This window comes from Acomys minous (assembly GCF_964271855.1).
Source record: "Acomys minous genome assembly, chromosome: 9".
Taxonomy (NCBI): domain Eukaryota; kingdom Metazoa; phylum Chordata; class Mammalia; order Rodentia; family Muridae; genus Acomys; species Acomys minous.
In genome coordinates, this window is record NC_140490.1 from 63,682,667 (window position 1) to 63,698,181 (window position 15,515).

General features: G+C 41.3%; 1 protein-coding gene across 1 annotated transcript in view; it reads left to right on the plus strand.

Moving 5' to 3' along the window:
* Positions 1–15,515, plus strand: part of CDKAL1 (CDKAL1 threonylcarbamoyladenosine tRNA methylthiotransferase) — a 543,702-nt gene that overhangs the window by 304,520 nt on the left and 223,667 nt on the right. Inside the window, exon 10 of the mRNA XM_084796106.1 lies at positions 2,238–2,404. Coding sequence (XP_084652232.1) covers positions 2,238–2,404 — 167 coding nt within the window. The remainder of the gene's footprint in view (positions 1–2,237; positions 2,405–15,515) is intronic.

A 15,515-nucleotide genomic window follows, 5' to 3' on the forward strand; every position in this document is an offset into this window, starting at 1 on the left:
CATGCTGTGTCCCTTTCTGCAGAATTGTATATAAAAGGCTACTTCATTTCCACTGGCCTCTTGATTTTGTTATTATCATATTTCCAATAATACCCCAAACTCCCTTCTTTCTCCCCTAGGCTAGCCACAACACTTCCTTCTCCCACTTGGGTGTCCTTGTGTCCTCTCCTCTTCTATGAGTCCAGTTACTGCTGCCTGCTAGAATGCTGACTAAGCTTGGCTTGCCCTCAGGCAGGACTTGCGCAGATAACCACAGCTACCCTGAGTTCTCAGCATGAAGGCTGCCATGCCCAGAAGGCAACGTCTCATAACACTGCTCTTTCACTCTTCCTGCATGGCCTCCATGATACTCCCTGAGCCTTGGGGTTAGTGGGTATTGACCTACTACATTTTAAGTAGAAAAAAATTATTTAATTAAAGACAGTGTTTATAAATGCTAGGTTCATTTCTTTGGAGGATAAGGGCTTCATATTTCTGGAACCTGTATATTCAAACTGAGGAAATGTATAATATATTCCTAACATTACTGATTTGTTTTTGTTTTTGTTTTTTTGGGTTTGTTTTTGAGACAAGGTCTCACTGTGCAGCCTTGTCTGGCCTGGAATTCACTATCTAAATCAGCCTGGTTTCTAACCCAGAGATCTGCTTGCCTCTGCCTTCTGATTAAACGTGCCCATCACACCCAGCTAAATTGCTAACTTTAGTACTAAAACCAGCCCCAGTGCCTGTTTTTAAGTGAATTTCTTTCAATAGCTTTTGTTCTTATTTCTGACCTTCATTCTCCTTGGGAAAACTGAACAGTTCCCATCTACCCTTGCGTCTTCTGAATCATGTGCATATCTCTGAAGGATAAGATTTAGTTTTGCAGCTTTGATAATCATAATCATAAGCTCTTATCAAAAGAAAGAATAGTTTCCAGAGATCACAACTCCAAAGCTGTGGGCCATGTTACTGGTATTAAAAGCTCTGCGTGGTTTTTCTTCTGTTCAGTTGGAGTCTACTCATGTTTACAAAAGAATCACATTTGTTACTTCTCTTGGCTTTTACAGTTTAAATGTGTTCTGGGAACTCTTCTGCTGTGAATTAAATGACCATTTTAAGACAGCTTCTAGACACTTGCATGTCTCCCACTGGGAACTACATTTAAGCCCCTGTGTGTTGAGATCTTCATAAGCAGGGAACACCTGAAGCTGAACTAACCTCACGCTCATTTTGTTTGCTTTGGCCTTTTGAATCATTTGACCTTTTAATATCAGTAATCTTCTCACTCAATAGGGTGGGTTCAGAAAGGGTCTGTGTGTCTGTCAGGAAACCTCGGTGGCTCTTGCTCATTCTATTTCGTTCATTTTTTAATGGTACTAAGTGATCCAAAAGTATTTTCTCTGGGGTTTGGGGAGATGGCTATTACAAGCTGTAACTTTTGCTTATTTGGTTGTACTTTCTGAGCCAAGGTCTTGCTCCATAGTCCAGAATAGCCTGGAACTCTGAAGCTTAGGTTGATCTCGTACTTGGTGCAGTCCAAGCTAAGATCGTAGGCACATGCTGCCCAGCCCAGCTCAAGCTGTAGCATTTGAAGATAGGATTCCTTATAGCAGCAGCAACAACAAAAATAAACAGTTTTTCCTGAGGTCCTAAGGTCTCCACAGCTAGTGTACAGGGTTTCCAAGACAGCTATTTAGTCTCTGCATCAGCCATCTTCTTTCCTTTTTTAATGTGAAAATAAAGTGAACACTATTTTAACTGAACAAAGGAGACAGATTAAAATAGTTACTATGGGCTAAATGGGATAATAATTCGTGAGTTAATCCTTAACTACACTTGACATTTTCTTTGTGGGTTGGAGACTAGCGAGTTGCCTGTTTTCAGTTCCTATCTTGTGGAGGACTGTTTCCATTCCAGGGCTCCAGGAGTTGAGTTAGTGTTCTGTGAGTGGGGTGGAGGCTCCAGCTGGGATTAGGGTACTCTGGAGAAGCATACTTGAATTGATTGGCTGAAAATGTTAATGACTTCCTAGGACACATGGGTAATTTATGACCTTGTAGAAACTCTCTGGTATTCATAGGATGAACTTAATAACCCACTGCTACAGAAGGATAAGCTGCTTTCCCTCTGCAGTTGAGCACCCAGACTGCCTGCATAATCATGTTGAAAAATACTGCATTAGAAAGGGTGAGCAGCTGGATGCTGAAGGAAATGGCTGGGCCACAGATTTGTTATTTATTCTCTTTCATTCACAGAGGGCGTTTGTGAAATATGGCTGACCAGTGAAGACACCGGGGCCTATGGCAGAGACATTGGCACCAATCTCCCTACACTGCTGTGGAAGTTGGTGGAAGTGATTCCCGAGGGAGCCATGTTGAGGCTGGGCATGACAAATCCACCATATATTTTAGAGCATCTGGAGGTAAGGAAAGATCACGCTGATATGCTGGCACAGATGTCGCTAGGACAGACCATGTGGTAGCCTCAGTGTCATTTTGAACCAGTGTCATGTGTCTGTGGTCTCATATTCCCAAGAGAGAATGAGACTTGCAAAGTGCCTCTTCTCTCATTCTATTCTGTTGACTTTTACTTCCTCAATATTTCATTGAATAATTAATTAATTCCACCGGCCTATACAGGAGCTCCCTGTATAGACCAGATTGGTCTCTAACTCGGAGATCTGCCTGCCATCTGTTCCTGAGTTCTGGGATTAAAGGTTTGGGCTACCACACTTGGCAATTTTTTTTTTTTAAACTTCACTGTTTTTGTTTGTCTGTATTAGCATATGCCACTTGTGTGAGGGTACCTGAGGAAGGAAGAAGAGGGTGTTGCCTTCCTGGAGCTAGAGTTACAGGTCGTTGTAACTCTAACCATAAGCCACGGCATTGTGGGTGCTGGGAAGCAAGCTTGGATCCTCTGTGGTAGCAGCAAGTGCTTTGGCTACTGAGCTGTCTCTCCATCCTCCTTTTCCTCACCATTATTTAATGTTTCTTAAGTTACTTAGTTCCTGGTACCTTGCCATGGTTCTTTGTTGCGTGTGTGTGTGTGTGTGTGTGTGTGTGTGTGTGTGTGTGTGTGTGTTTGTGTTCATGTAGTTAGTTTCTCAACAATTAAATCTTACTTGGTTTCCCCAGTTTAAGACTGCATGTAGTTGAGAACTGCTAATATGTTGCACTAATTTTGAAGTAACGGTCAGTATTTATCTGGACTGCTTTAACTGTGTCTATAAAGATTCTGTGTCTCAAGTTTGAGGTGACTTTTCATGTTTGTCGTTTTTTTCTGGAGATAGTGAGGGACCAAGTAGAATCAAAGGAACGCGGGACTTGAAACTTCAGGATGCTCTGGGAGTGAAGGAGAAGAGTGGTGTAGAACTTCTATACCTCAGAGTTTAACCTTAGGCAGCCAAATGTCAAACTAGAAAAAAATTGGGCATATATCCAAGGAACTGTGGTATCTGATGACAGATACTACATAAAGCCAAGTAAAGAACACGGACAAAAGAGCAATTGTTCGAATGAAAAAGAACAGTCTAGGAGCCATGATTATTATTAGAGAAACATTACTGTAGATCTGGAGTCTGGGCCCCAAGCCCAGATGCTGCTAGTCACGTGTACAGTAAGGAAACAAGTCTAGGTTTTCATGAAGGGTGTTCTTTGCATCACTTTTGTACAGAAAAGTTATATTTCAAAAAGCTAAAAGCAAGCATACTTGCTAAATTTTACTGCCCAAATGCCAATAGTTATTTAAACATTGAAAAGATTACGTGAGGGATGACGGCGAGAGCTGGAGGGATGGCTCAGGAATGAAGAACACTTACTGCTCTTCCAGAGTCAGTTCATACCACCCGCACTGTGTGGCTCCTAACTGCTTATAATTCCAGTTTCAGTGTACCCCAGGATGCCCTCTGCTGTGTGTTTTTGTGTGTGTGTGTGTCTACCAGACACACAACAGACACTCACCCAATACATCTTTTTAAATTTATTTCAGTGGGCTAGCTGAGAGTTCTGTTAAACAGGAACCTTAATATCAGCAGCATATTTTAGAAATCCTTCAAACACTTGACAACAAACTGGTAATTGTAATATATGATGGAGACATGGTTCAGTTTTGTTCTTCGCATTTTCCCAGCTCAGTCTTTCTATAGACGTGATTTATGGAACAACTTTCATGCTTCATACAGTGTCAGCTGATTATAATTTGCTATTTTAAAATGAGTCACCAGCATGTCAACTTCTACTTAACACTTTGACTTAACACTTGAGAAGGCAAGTGCTTTCAGTTAAAATGAAACCATGGCAGTCTCGCTGTGTTTGCAGTAAGTGTGAGGCACGCGTGGCAGAGGCCCGACAATGCGCTAGCTGTTGCTAGCTGTGTCTTTGGTAGGAAGGGGGTTGGGCTTCACTGATATGCAGTTGATGATAACATGCCAATTCCTTTAGATTGGAAAGAAAAGTTGATCTAGATTCTAAAGTAGTTTTGACAGAGTTCAGATAGAGAGTAACTACAAGGCAAAGAATAAAATCACTCAAAGGTGTCAAGCAAGTTCTTCTTGGACTCAGTCCAACACTTTAATTGGTAGCAGGATTGTAGCCGCAGATGCTGTCTTCATAGCACTTGCCCGAGAGGTCCATATAAACCAGTAATTGACTTGTTGGCCTCCCAAAGGTGTTCTAGAAAACCTCATAGGAATCAAGAGCTTTCCCCATAAAAGAAACAGTGGCACCCACAGTAAAACAACAAAGTTTGAAGTCATGACACTGTGACCCATAGAGACAGCAAAGGATGATGGTATACAAGAGCTTTAAAGATAGGAGTACACCCCACAGAAAGTCATGGTTTCATGAGGAAGAAAATTAGTGATGCAAGTAAATGTATCTCCCAGGGAAATAGGCAATCCGAAGCAACAGAGGGAACAAAGGCTGGCATGAAACTGAAAAGTCCCGGCCCTTTGGAAGTAAGAGCTATTAAACTCTTAGCATTTTAACAAGACCTTCACACCATGATGGTACCTCCATCCTCCTGTGGTGCAGATCCAGGTTGTGATTGGCAAATAACCCTGTACAGCACAAAAGATACCCTGGGCTCCAAGGCCCAAAGGGCTTTCAGAGATACCAACTCAAGATATTCAGCCATTTGCTCGGCAGTGCATCTCTCTTCTTCACTGTTCTCTCACTAGGTGATATCACTCAACAGAAAGGAATGGACTTACCTAAGATGCTAAGAAGTCAGCAAGAAGAAAGAAAAGGGGAAAGGTGCTGAGGAGGGCAACAAAATGGAAATAAAAAAAATAGCTGGCAAGGCAGTGGTAGCACAGACCTTTAATTGCAATGCTTGGGAGGCAAAGGCCCCAGATCTCTGTGAGTTCAAAGCATGCCTGGTCTACAAAGCAAGTCAGGATTACACAGAGAAACTGTATCTTGAAAAATAAAAAATAAAAACAGACAAACAAAATCCAAAAGAAAACATCAGGAAAGGAAGGGGGACGAGGGATCGAAAGGGTTGCATGTGAGCCTACTACTGAAATAGCAGTGCGGAGCCTTAGTGTCCCGGAAGAGAAGAGATCCTGATGACGTTGTTGGTGCAACATGGCCTCTTGTGATACTGGAAGATGCTGCTCACCACAGACTTTAGTTAAGGAATCCCACAAGAGACTCCTGGTCTTTTCATATCCATGTGACTTGCTTGATTTCCAGAGTCCCTTTTGTGAGAAAGCATCCTTGAGTACACGCACATCCACCCAACAGCAGGATAAGGGGAGGTTTCTTAAGGGCAGCTCCAGAATTTCCACTGTTTGAAAATATGGTATGGAAAAGAGATCAGAATTACGCTGTGCCTTCATTGGCTCTCCATGGAAAGAGATGGCTTGGTCAAGAGTCTGGCGATCTGTTTGATACTTTCTGTAGTAGATACTGAATAAATACAGAACAAAGCAAGCAATACTTCACTATTAGCGTGCAGACCAGGAGTAAACTGTCCCTTTGGAACATCTAAGTACCACTTTTTTTTTTAAATAAATGTATTGCCTTTAAAATCATGACTTAGAAACTATTGACAGAATTGAAGATATGTAGCTATGAGTGTATGTGCTTATGGTTATATTTACCTATGATAATAGAAACAGATACAACAGAGAATTAAAAACGCTTTTCCTCCTCAGCATTTGTTGGTGCCTCTCCATCATCACAAGTTAGCAGGAAGCTCTTTCTTGTGTATTAGGTATCCTTAAACTTCAAATTCTATCTCCAGTCTCTTGTTGCTTTAGTACCCTTATAATACCAGCTATAAATCCTCCATGCATATTTAAGATAAAAATCCATACTCCTGAGAGTTCTTGCATTGCTGTGTAAGACCATGGCTGGAAATGTGTTCGGAACACATATGTGTTGCCCGATGTGCTAAGGAAGATCCCCCCACTGCACCCCACCCCCATCCCCTTGAGCAGCAAACAGAGATGTTTCCTGTTGACACCATTCGTAACATAACCCTCACACACTCTTCTTTCAGAAACGCTGCCCTCATAGCTAATAAAGAAGCTTGCGCATTTGGTCACATGTGGGAGGACATTGCTTAATTTACCTTTTATCCTAATATGCTGCTCACACCCCAGGCATTGCACACATGAGTCCAGCAAGATGTGAGATTAGTGGCAGTGATGGAGTGGACTGCCAAGACAACACTAGAGATTGAGGCCAACTTTGTCCAGGACTGAGTAACAACAATCGATCAGTGTGGTTTTCCAGGGATGTGTCTTTTACACATAAAGAGCGCTTTCCCTATAGCATCTCCTTCATTCGTACAGTAGTTAGCTGTGCAGATGCTACTGCCTGCATGCTATTGGCCAAGCACCCCAGTATGAAGAAGGTCACATCACTGGCTAAACCATGCAGCTAGATCACTACTGAGCTGGTTTCTAATCTTGTCTCATTCTGAAATGCTTTCTAACACTCACCAGTTCGCTGACGCTCACAGCAAATCTGGGCCCCATGCCTTCTGGTTAAACCTTAATGACTTACTTTCATGTCTTCCCAACGCAGCCATTGTCATCTTCTGGAGAAGTTCTCCTGTCTGGTTCTGCATTTCAGCACCTGTGACACACACTTAATGTGCACGGAATGCTGCGGCAGTTCTAAGTTTAGAGCTGGTCCTCAGCTACATGCCTTAGATACTAGAGTACTCTCTTGTATCTGCCCTGAGGGTTGGCCTGGGGAAGAAATTGGGATGGACTGAAAAGTCAGCCCATCCCTCCCTTCTTCTCTCCTTCCCTCCCACCCTCCCTTCTTGGGGAAACTTAATACATGTCTTGTTTTGTGCCTTATGAAAATACCCAGTGATAGTATCTTTTGATTGTTTTTTTTTTTTAAGGCAAGTCTTGCTTTGTAGTTTAGGATGGCTTGGAGCTCAGTATATAGCCCGAGTGGCCTGGCTTTTGTCATGGTGATGGGATCTTCAGTTATACGTTAGAGAAAATAAGGCTCTTACCTGGTTCCTGAAGCTGTAGCTCTCAAGACTCTTAGTATCCTTCTTCTCTTTCTTCTTACCTTTAGTGTTATGTGTAATCTTCACTAGGGAACTGGTTAGTGTATAGTTGAGGAAAAATAACAATACACAATTATCCTTGGCTTTAATTTTGTGGACCAGCGAATGGAAAAAAGTTATTAAAGCTGCTGAATTGAAAGGAAAATGTACTTTTATTTACTTAATACTGTGTCCAGCATGGCTTGGTTCTGGCAACGTGACTGGGGTGGAGGGGGTAACAAGGGAGAAAAGAAGGGACAGATACAAGTAAAGAAAAGCTGAGGTCATATGGGCCATTTCTGGTGGAGCTACAGCAACTGCATCACAACCCAGGGCCTCAGCATGCTTATTATGTACAGCACGGAGGGAAGAGTGATCTAGTCTCTGCAGGGCTCTGTAGGCCAGTAGCCTTAGTCTGTAGCATTTGGGAGGAGCAAGTTGCAGTTGCTAGTTTTTGTTCACACACTGTTAATATTTGCACTCTGACCAGAGGAAGGATTCGGTGTCCCCTGAACTTTATCCCAGGGGCAGGGGAGTAGAGAAGGCTTTGCCATTCTCATGGGTCTGAGGCATTGGTTCTTGACACGGTCATCCCCATGTTGGCAGTATGCAATTTCTCAGGATTTCATTAGCTTTTCACACGTTCACCCAAGGCCTCCTTGGCTCCCTAAGAAGCCATTCTGATAGTCTTGTATTATGATGACTTTAAAGTAACAGTTTATTTACTCATTTTAGGAGTCCTGTATGTCTCAAATTCAGGACAAAAGTTTAATGAGCCCTTTCAGCTTGCTTAGAGAGGGCAGGTGTGCTCACCTACACTGGGTTTTTTTTTTATTAAGAACTATTCTTACATTCAAATTATGAATGAAATAAACTACATTTCAAATTTTATATAGTTTTATAAAGTATTGTAGGAAATGATTACTGTGTTCACATTAATGTTAAACTATATTTTATTTCTTGATTTGCATTGAGTAGCACTGTTAAAAGATTTGCACTCAGTAAGGGTCATGGTACTACAAGTTAATGCAAACAGGAATACTTTCAACACTCCCCATGCTTTTGTTTGGAAATATTTTAGTTACTGCAACAGTCAGCCTCCTACTACTGTAGATATTAGCATGCTTGTTTTTAGCTAAGTGACCTTATCCTTTAACCTAATTGTGCGCTTACCAGAACACATGTGTCTGCTGAAAGACAATGGATGCCTGTCAAGGACTTTGGGTGCATAGTAATTTATGAACATTAATAATGTGTTTGGCTTGGCAGACTGTTTAAAATGCCTCATAATGTCAATATAATGGCAGGCTCAGTACCTGTTGTGCTTACATTTTATCAAAGCCGTTCAGAATTTCCAGCGAACAGTTCAAATGGGGTTTTTACAGCATCTCCTCCCCCAGGATTGATACTTTCCAGAGCAATAGGAAAAATGCAACTTGATTCTTTACTGTTATATGCTAAATATTTTCTGGATTTTGACAAATAAAAGTGTGTGTTGGGTGGTTTTGAGCAAAGGAGGAGGAAGAGGAGGAGGAGGAAAAAGAAAGAAGGGTAGAAAGAAAGAAAACATTTTTATTTCTACCATCAGCATACATGTATGGTTTCACCTGACTGCTGCAGCATGTTAATACTAGTACTCTTTCATGCTGAACTCCAGCATTTGCAAATAGACATCAGAAGATTAAGACTGTCTCTGAAAGTGTGTGAGGTAACAGTTTATGCCCATCTGAAAATTGCGAGGAAGAGGAGGGAGGAAGGAAACTAATCGGGAAAGTTCTTATCCATATATACACGTGTGAGTATGTGTATATCCTGGTTAGTTTTGTTGTTGTTGTTGTTGTTGTTGTTGTTGTTGTTGTTGTTGTTTTCCTTCAGCTTGATAGAGGAAAACATCTCCATTATTGGCCTCTGGTTAGATCTGTGGGGGCATTTTCTTGATTGTGTTACCCCTTGGTACATGGTCTTGGAGTATTAAGAAAGTAGGCTAAACAAGCCATGGGGAACAAGCCAGTAAGCAGCATTCTTCCGTGGTCTCAGTCTCACTTCCTGCATCTAGTTTCCTGCCTTAAGTTCATGCCCTGACTTGACCTGACAGCCTATAAGCTGTAAGATGAAATAAACCTTTTCCTCTCCAAGTAGCTTTTCATCATGATATTTATCACAGCAATAGAAAGCAAACTGATTGTGTGTGTGTGTGTGTGTGTGTGTGTGTGTGTACACCAGAAGGGACTATTTGAGTGGGAAGAAAGGGATCATTAAGATATAAAGGAGAATCATGGAACAACATATATGGAAATGTCATAGTGGAGTTTACAGCCAGCGCCCATGTGGCAGCGCACAGCTACCAGTAACTCCATTTCCAAGGGTTACCGTGCCCTCCTCTGGACACTAGGCATGAACACAGTACTTATACATACTTGTAGGCAAAGTATTTATACACATAAAATAACAATAAGTAAATGTTTTTAAAAAGAAAATACCCAGAGTCAAGCAGATCTCTATGAATTCGATGCCAGCCTGGTCTACAAAGCAAATCTAGGACAGCCAAGGCTACACAGAGAAAACCCTGTCTCAAAAACACAAAAACAAACAAGCAAACAAAAAGAAAAACCCAGAATTTGTATACACTAACTAAAATAATAGAGCAAGTTTGTCAGCTTTTATTCAAAAACCTAATTTTCTGCCCTTTTGATTCCTCCTTGGGTGTGGGTTGTCCAGTTCAGCAGCCTCAGTCAAGCCTTCCACTGAACCGTTAGCACCTTCACGAGCTCAGCCTCGCTGTTGATACAGTGCTTGCTTGTGCCCTGGTCCAGCCTCTAGCGCCAAACCAGCCCAAGATGCCTTAGCAGTTCTCACTCAGCAAGAAGTTTTAGGTCATCCATCGCTTATTGAGCTTCAGTTTGGCATGAGATCTGGAAGGCGGAGCCTCTAGCTAGCATGACACTGAAGGACCTTGACATGAGCAGACAAACTTGACTTCAGGGCAGATAACTCTGTTGTCTGGGTTGTTTTTTTTGTTTTTGTTTTGTTTTGTTTTTTTTTATTACTCAGCTACTCCATAAGTACGCTTTTGCTTTGGAAATGCTATTTTATATTCATCTCCTGGATATGTTTTAAGGGGAAAGTGAGCTATTTTGTGGATGAAACTCGTAAGAGTGGAAACAATTTTGGATATCTCTGTCTTCCTGGGGAGAACAATGGAAAAATGCCTTGCCTAAAAATTGTTTTTATGCCCTTTATCCTTTATAGAGAAATCCTTGCCCTGCAGGCTTCACTGTAACCCTCAGTTCCAATTTCTAAATTGCCCAAGTGTGGGCAAATCATTTTTGCTTCTCCTAAGGCGTCTTCATCCACGTTGTGACGTAAACTTCGGAGTCCTCTTCCCAGTAGCATAGCTCTTTGTCTCTACCCTGTGGCCTGAGTGACTGAATGTGTCATGAAGTACTGTCCTGTGTGCGTGTTCATCCCCGAAGAGCATAAGAGTGAAAGTGGAAAGTCTTAGCAGGCCCTTGACAATGCTTATATGAAAAACTGAGGCCATAGTTTAATATCTTGGGCCATATCCCTTCTTGTATCTGTTACACACACACACACACACACACACACACACACACACACACACACACACACACGTCCTCTTAAATATAGACAGGCACTTCAATAGTTTTCTTTCATTGTAGGATATTTGAGAAACCATGGAATTTTCATGGTTCTTTTATAGCATGCAAATTTTCCTATTTCATCTTTAATATTCTGGTTTGCATTTATATAAGAGGGGCCTAAGATACAAGTAAGACTTCATTTTTATTTTCATTATTAAAAAGCTTTTCCAGTTTGTGAAATACATTATTTCTTCTGAGTAGCTGAGAAGGCCTTCAAGTCACCTGTAAAAAATTATTATAGTTCAAAGAGAAGGATGCACCATGTCTGCGTTCGTTCTTCATTATTCATTAGGGATTCTACTTACGCTCAGGCCAGTAAGAAAAGTGACCATTGACTTCTAAGTTCCCAAGCTCAGAGAATCGATAGCACACAGTCAACATTCTTGAGTAATTTTTCTCTGGATTTCATGGTTCTTTCTGTATTGATGTCTTTGCTCTGGTAGCCTTCTGAAAGCCACCTTGGGCACTAGTGAATTCACTGTTTAATAAGATGAAATTCTCATATTTTATATCAGTCAGGTAATAGTCTCTGGTGATTCATGGTGTAGAACAGAAACTCTGGTAATGAAATTAATGGTTCATGGACACTTTACCTAAATACGCACACGTATGTATATATGTATACATGTATGTATGTATGTATGTATGTATGTACATATAGGGACACTGCCTTTCCCTTCACCCCACTGTCTTGCTTTTCCTTTCACAGAAATAATACATGTGAAAATGTTAAGCTTTTGCAATTCTGGTCGGGAAATTTTAAATGTCACTTAACCATAAATAACAACTTTTTCCTAAATTGGAAACATAGGGGTTATTTTTACTGCTGAGAACACCTTCATTTTCATGTGCCTTAGCAGAAGTAGAATAGATGATAACAGACACAAAAGGTCTACACAGAATAATCAGTGATTTTTAGCCAGGAGGATGTAGAATATGGGCCAGTACAAATCAATCTGTTTAGGACAATGTGGAAAGTTTGCACATGGTTGGCTAATTTGAGAGGTGTTCTAGTTGGCTTTCTATTGCTGGGATTAAATACCTTGGAGAGGAAAGGGTTTGTTTCAGTTACATGCTCTTCTCTCTCACAGTCAGTCCCTCATTGTGGGCAATCAGGGAAGAAGCATGGATGCAGGAACTGACATAGAACCAGAGGAGGAATGCTTCTTACTGGTTTACTCCTCTTTACTTGCTCACACTATTTTCTTAATATGCAGGACTACCTGCCTGGGGGATGACACCACCAGCAGTAGACTAGGTGTTCCCTCAACAATTACTAATTAAGAAAATATACTAAGGGTTGCCTGCAGACAAATCACGTGGAGGCATTTTCTCTAGTGAGAATCCCTCTTCCCCAGTGGCTCTAGCTTGTATCAAGTTGATGTAAAACCAACCTGCAGAATAGAGAGTCTGACATTTATTGTTTGTTTATGTTTTTCTTTTTTAAATATCTTTTTAAAATTAATTATTTCATATTACATCTTGTTTATGGTTTTCAAGACAGGGTTTCTCTGTGTAGCCCTAGCTGTCCTAGACTCCCTTTGTAGACCAGACCAGCTTGAACTCACAGAGCTTTGTCTGCCTCTGCCTCCCCAAGTGCTGAAGTTACACTGTGCACCACCATTCCTGGCCATGATTGTTTTTATAGGATATATTGTTTTCGTCTTAAAATTTCTGTGAGAAGTTTGCTACCTGTAAAGGGAAAATGTATAGATGAATGTGGCTCTAACAGTTGGCAACAAAGAAGTAATCTTGCTAAAAGTGCTAGCACACACTGGAGTCTGAGGCAGGAGGATTGCTATTAGATTAAGGCCAGTTGGATCTATATAAAGGGATTTTTGTCTCTAGATAAAGGAAAAAAGGAAATCTTCATAGTTTACACGTTAAGCTATCCTACAGCATCGTTTTGAATGTCTGCCTATGTTTTGGTCCGTTTAAATGTTAGATATTATACTTTGACTTGGTTTGGCTTCTGTATTTCACTCTTGCTAATTTTGTTTTTGAACTTCTCCCTCATGCCCTTATGTTTAGTGAACCTAGGATACTAGTAACAGAAACTCGGTTGGGAGTGTCCCTCGGCTGGTAGAAAAAGCTTTGCATTATATCCTCAGTTCTGTATGTCCGTAGTCCCATCACTTGGGAGGAGGAGGCAGGAGCATACACAGTCCACGGCTATCCTCAGCGACAGCAGCTTGGATCCTTTGGAGCTGGAGTTATGGGTGGTTTTGAATCCCTTGATATGGGCCTTGGGAAATAAGCTGGGGTCCTCTAGAGGAGAACGGCAGGGCACTTTTCAACCACTGAGCCATCATCGCTCCTGCCCCTACTTAACAATTTGGATTTCTAGGCCAGCCTGGGCCACGAGAGATCCTGTCTCAAAGGAAAAATAAAACAATTAAAAAAAAAAAGACAAAGAAAAAGAACAAGAAAAAAAGACTTGTTTCCATTCTGGAGACTGCACTTCTACTCGAGGTGCTAATAGGGTGAGTACCTATGAAGACCTGAGAGGGTTGCCATAGAGCATGCTGATCTGGTCTGCGCCTATAGCTGGTTTTGCCTCTCTGTCTCTGTAACACAATTCCCTCTTCTAATTCAGTGCGACTCCATTTTCACTTGATTACCTCTACACCACCTCTTAACAAAAGCCACGTTAACAGACATGAGGGCTTAGGACTTCTTCCCCAGGTCCCAATTCCTAATTTGCACCACTCTAGTTTGAATTTAAGTCAGCTTGGTGATAATAGCATTTCCAACTCTGCTGGCAAGGCCTTTCCTTCCCTCGTGCTTCTGAGCCACTCTGAGTGCTGCACTCTGCTGAGGGCCTGCACAGGTAGACTGTCTTCATATGCAGCGTGATCGTTGGCACTGCTTTTTATTTCTTCATATGGATTGGAGTTTTCCCTGTGCCCTTTCCTGTCAATGGAAAGGTTTCTGTTTTGTGTTAGAGAAGGGCAGGTATGTCCTCAGGTCTGTCAGTCTCTGTCTATCCAGGGTGTGTCATTTATTCACATTTGAGCAATTGCTTCTCAGAACAAAGAAGTTTTGCTTCATGGTATTTTTCTTTCATCCCACTGACTTCCAGCCTCTACTTTCTTCAGATATTAAAAAAAAAAAGAAAATCAACCACTGACCTTACTGAGAGCCCCGTGTGCATGCTGAGCTCATTCTGTCAATGGCCCAGGTGCTTTCTCTGCATTTGACCTTCAGTGCTTTGCTTATGCAGTATGGAGGTCGAGATACTGCCTAGGGGAGGAGAGATTCTATGGTGCTCTCCTTCAGTAAGAAGGTGTTGGCGTCCTTTGTTCAGGTGTTCTTTCTCCTTCTCTCCCTGGACTTCTGAAACACTTCTGTTATGTGTTCCAGTGTGTTTGTTGGCCAGTGATGTGGCTTCATGGAAACCCTACATGTTCATTTTCCTATATATTTTTCTTCTTTGTGTCTCTGGAGCCTCAAGTGATCTTTTGTTGGACTTATCTACTCCTCTGCCTGTTCAACCCCCTGAAAAGTTGACATGAACTTTAACTTCAGCTCCTAAACACTTCACAACAGAAGGGTGTGTCTGTTGGGGGGGGGAGTGATGGTATTCATATTATTCATGGTACATTTATTTAGTGAGACATTATTCTTCAGCTTTCATTGAATTCTGTAGGAATCTTTTTAGTTCTTTGATTGTATTTTAAACACTGATTGAAAGTCTTTGTATTGAGCTTAATCCTTTCTTGGTCTCTTTCTATTTCTATTTAGTACCTTTGTATATAAGCCAGATTTGCTTATCTACAGGGAGATTTTGGTTGCCGTTTATGAAAACCGGACATTAGAAACAGTATGGGGTGCTAGCTCTAGAGAGCAGCTGCTTAGCTTGTATTCTTATTGCTGTTTTAATGCCTTTATAGAATGAATGTTGTAATGTCTGTACCCCAGCTCTTGTATGACATCTTTACTTATTTTGATTAGTGATCAACTAATATTTAAAAAGACATTTTTTAAATGCACAGAACCCATGAATTTCTTGGCTTTTTCAAAGGAGTTTTATATAAGCATTACTCCATGCCTCCATTGCTTGGTCAGAGAGACCATTTAATTGTGCCTTTGCCTTCATTTCCTGTTTATGGAATGGCTCAGATTTAGAGAAAGGTGAGAACTTAGCAACTCTTTGAGTCTTTACTGAACATTTGCATAACCTGAATTAATGAATGAGAAAACACACACACATGCACACACGCAAATGCACATGCATGCACATGCACACACACACACACACACAGAGTGAGAGAGAGGGGGTGAGAAAGACAGAGAGGCAAAGACAGACAGAGACAAACAGAGGCAGAAAGAGAAAGTCCTACACCTATTTATGAC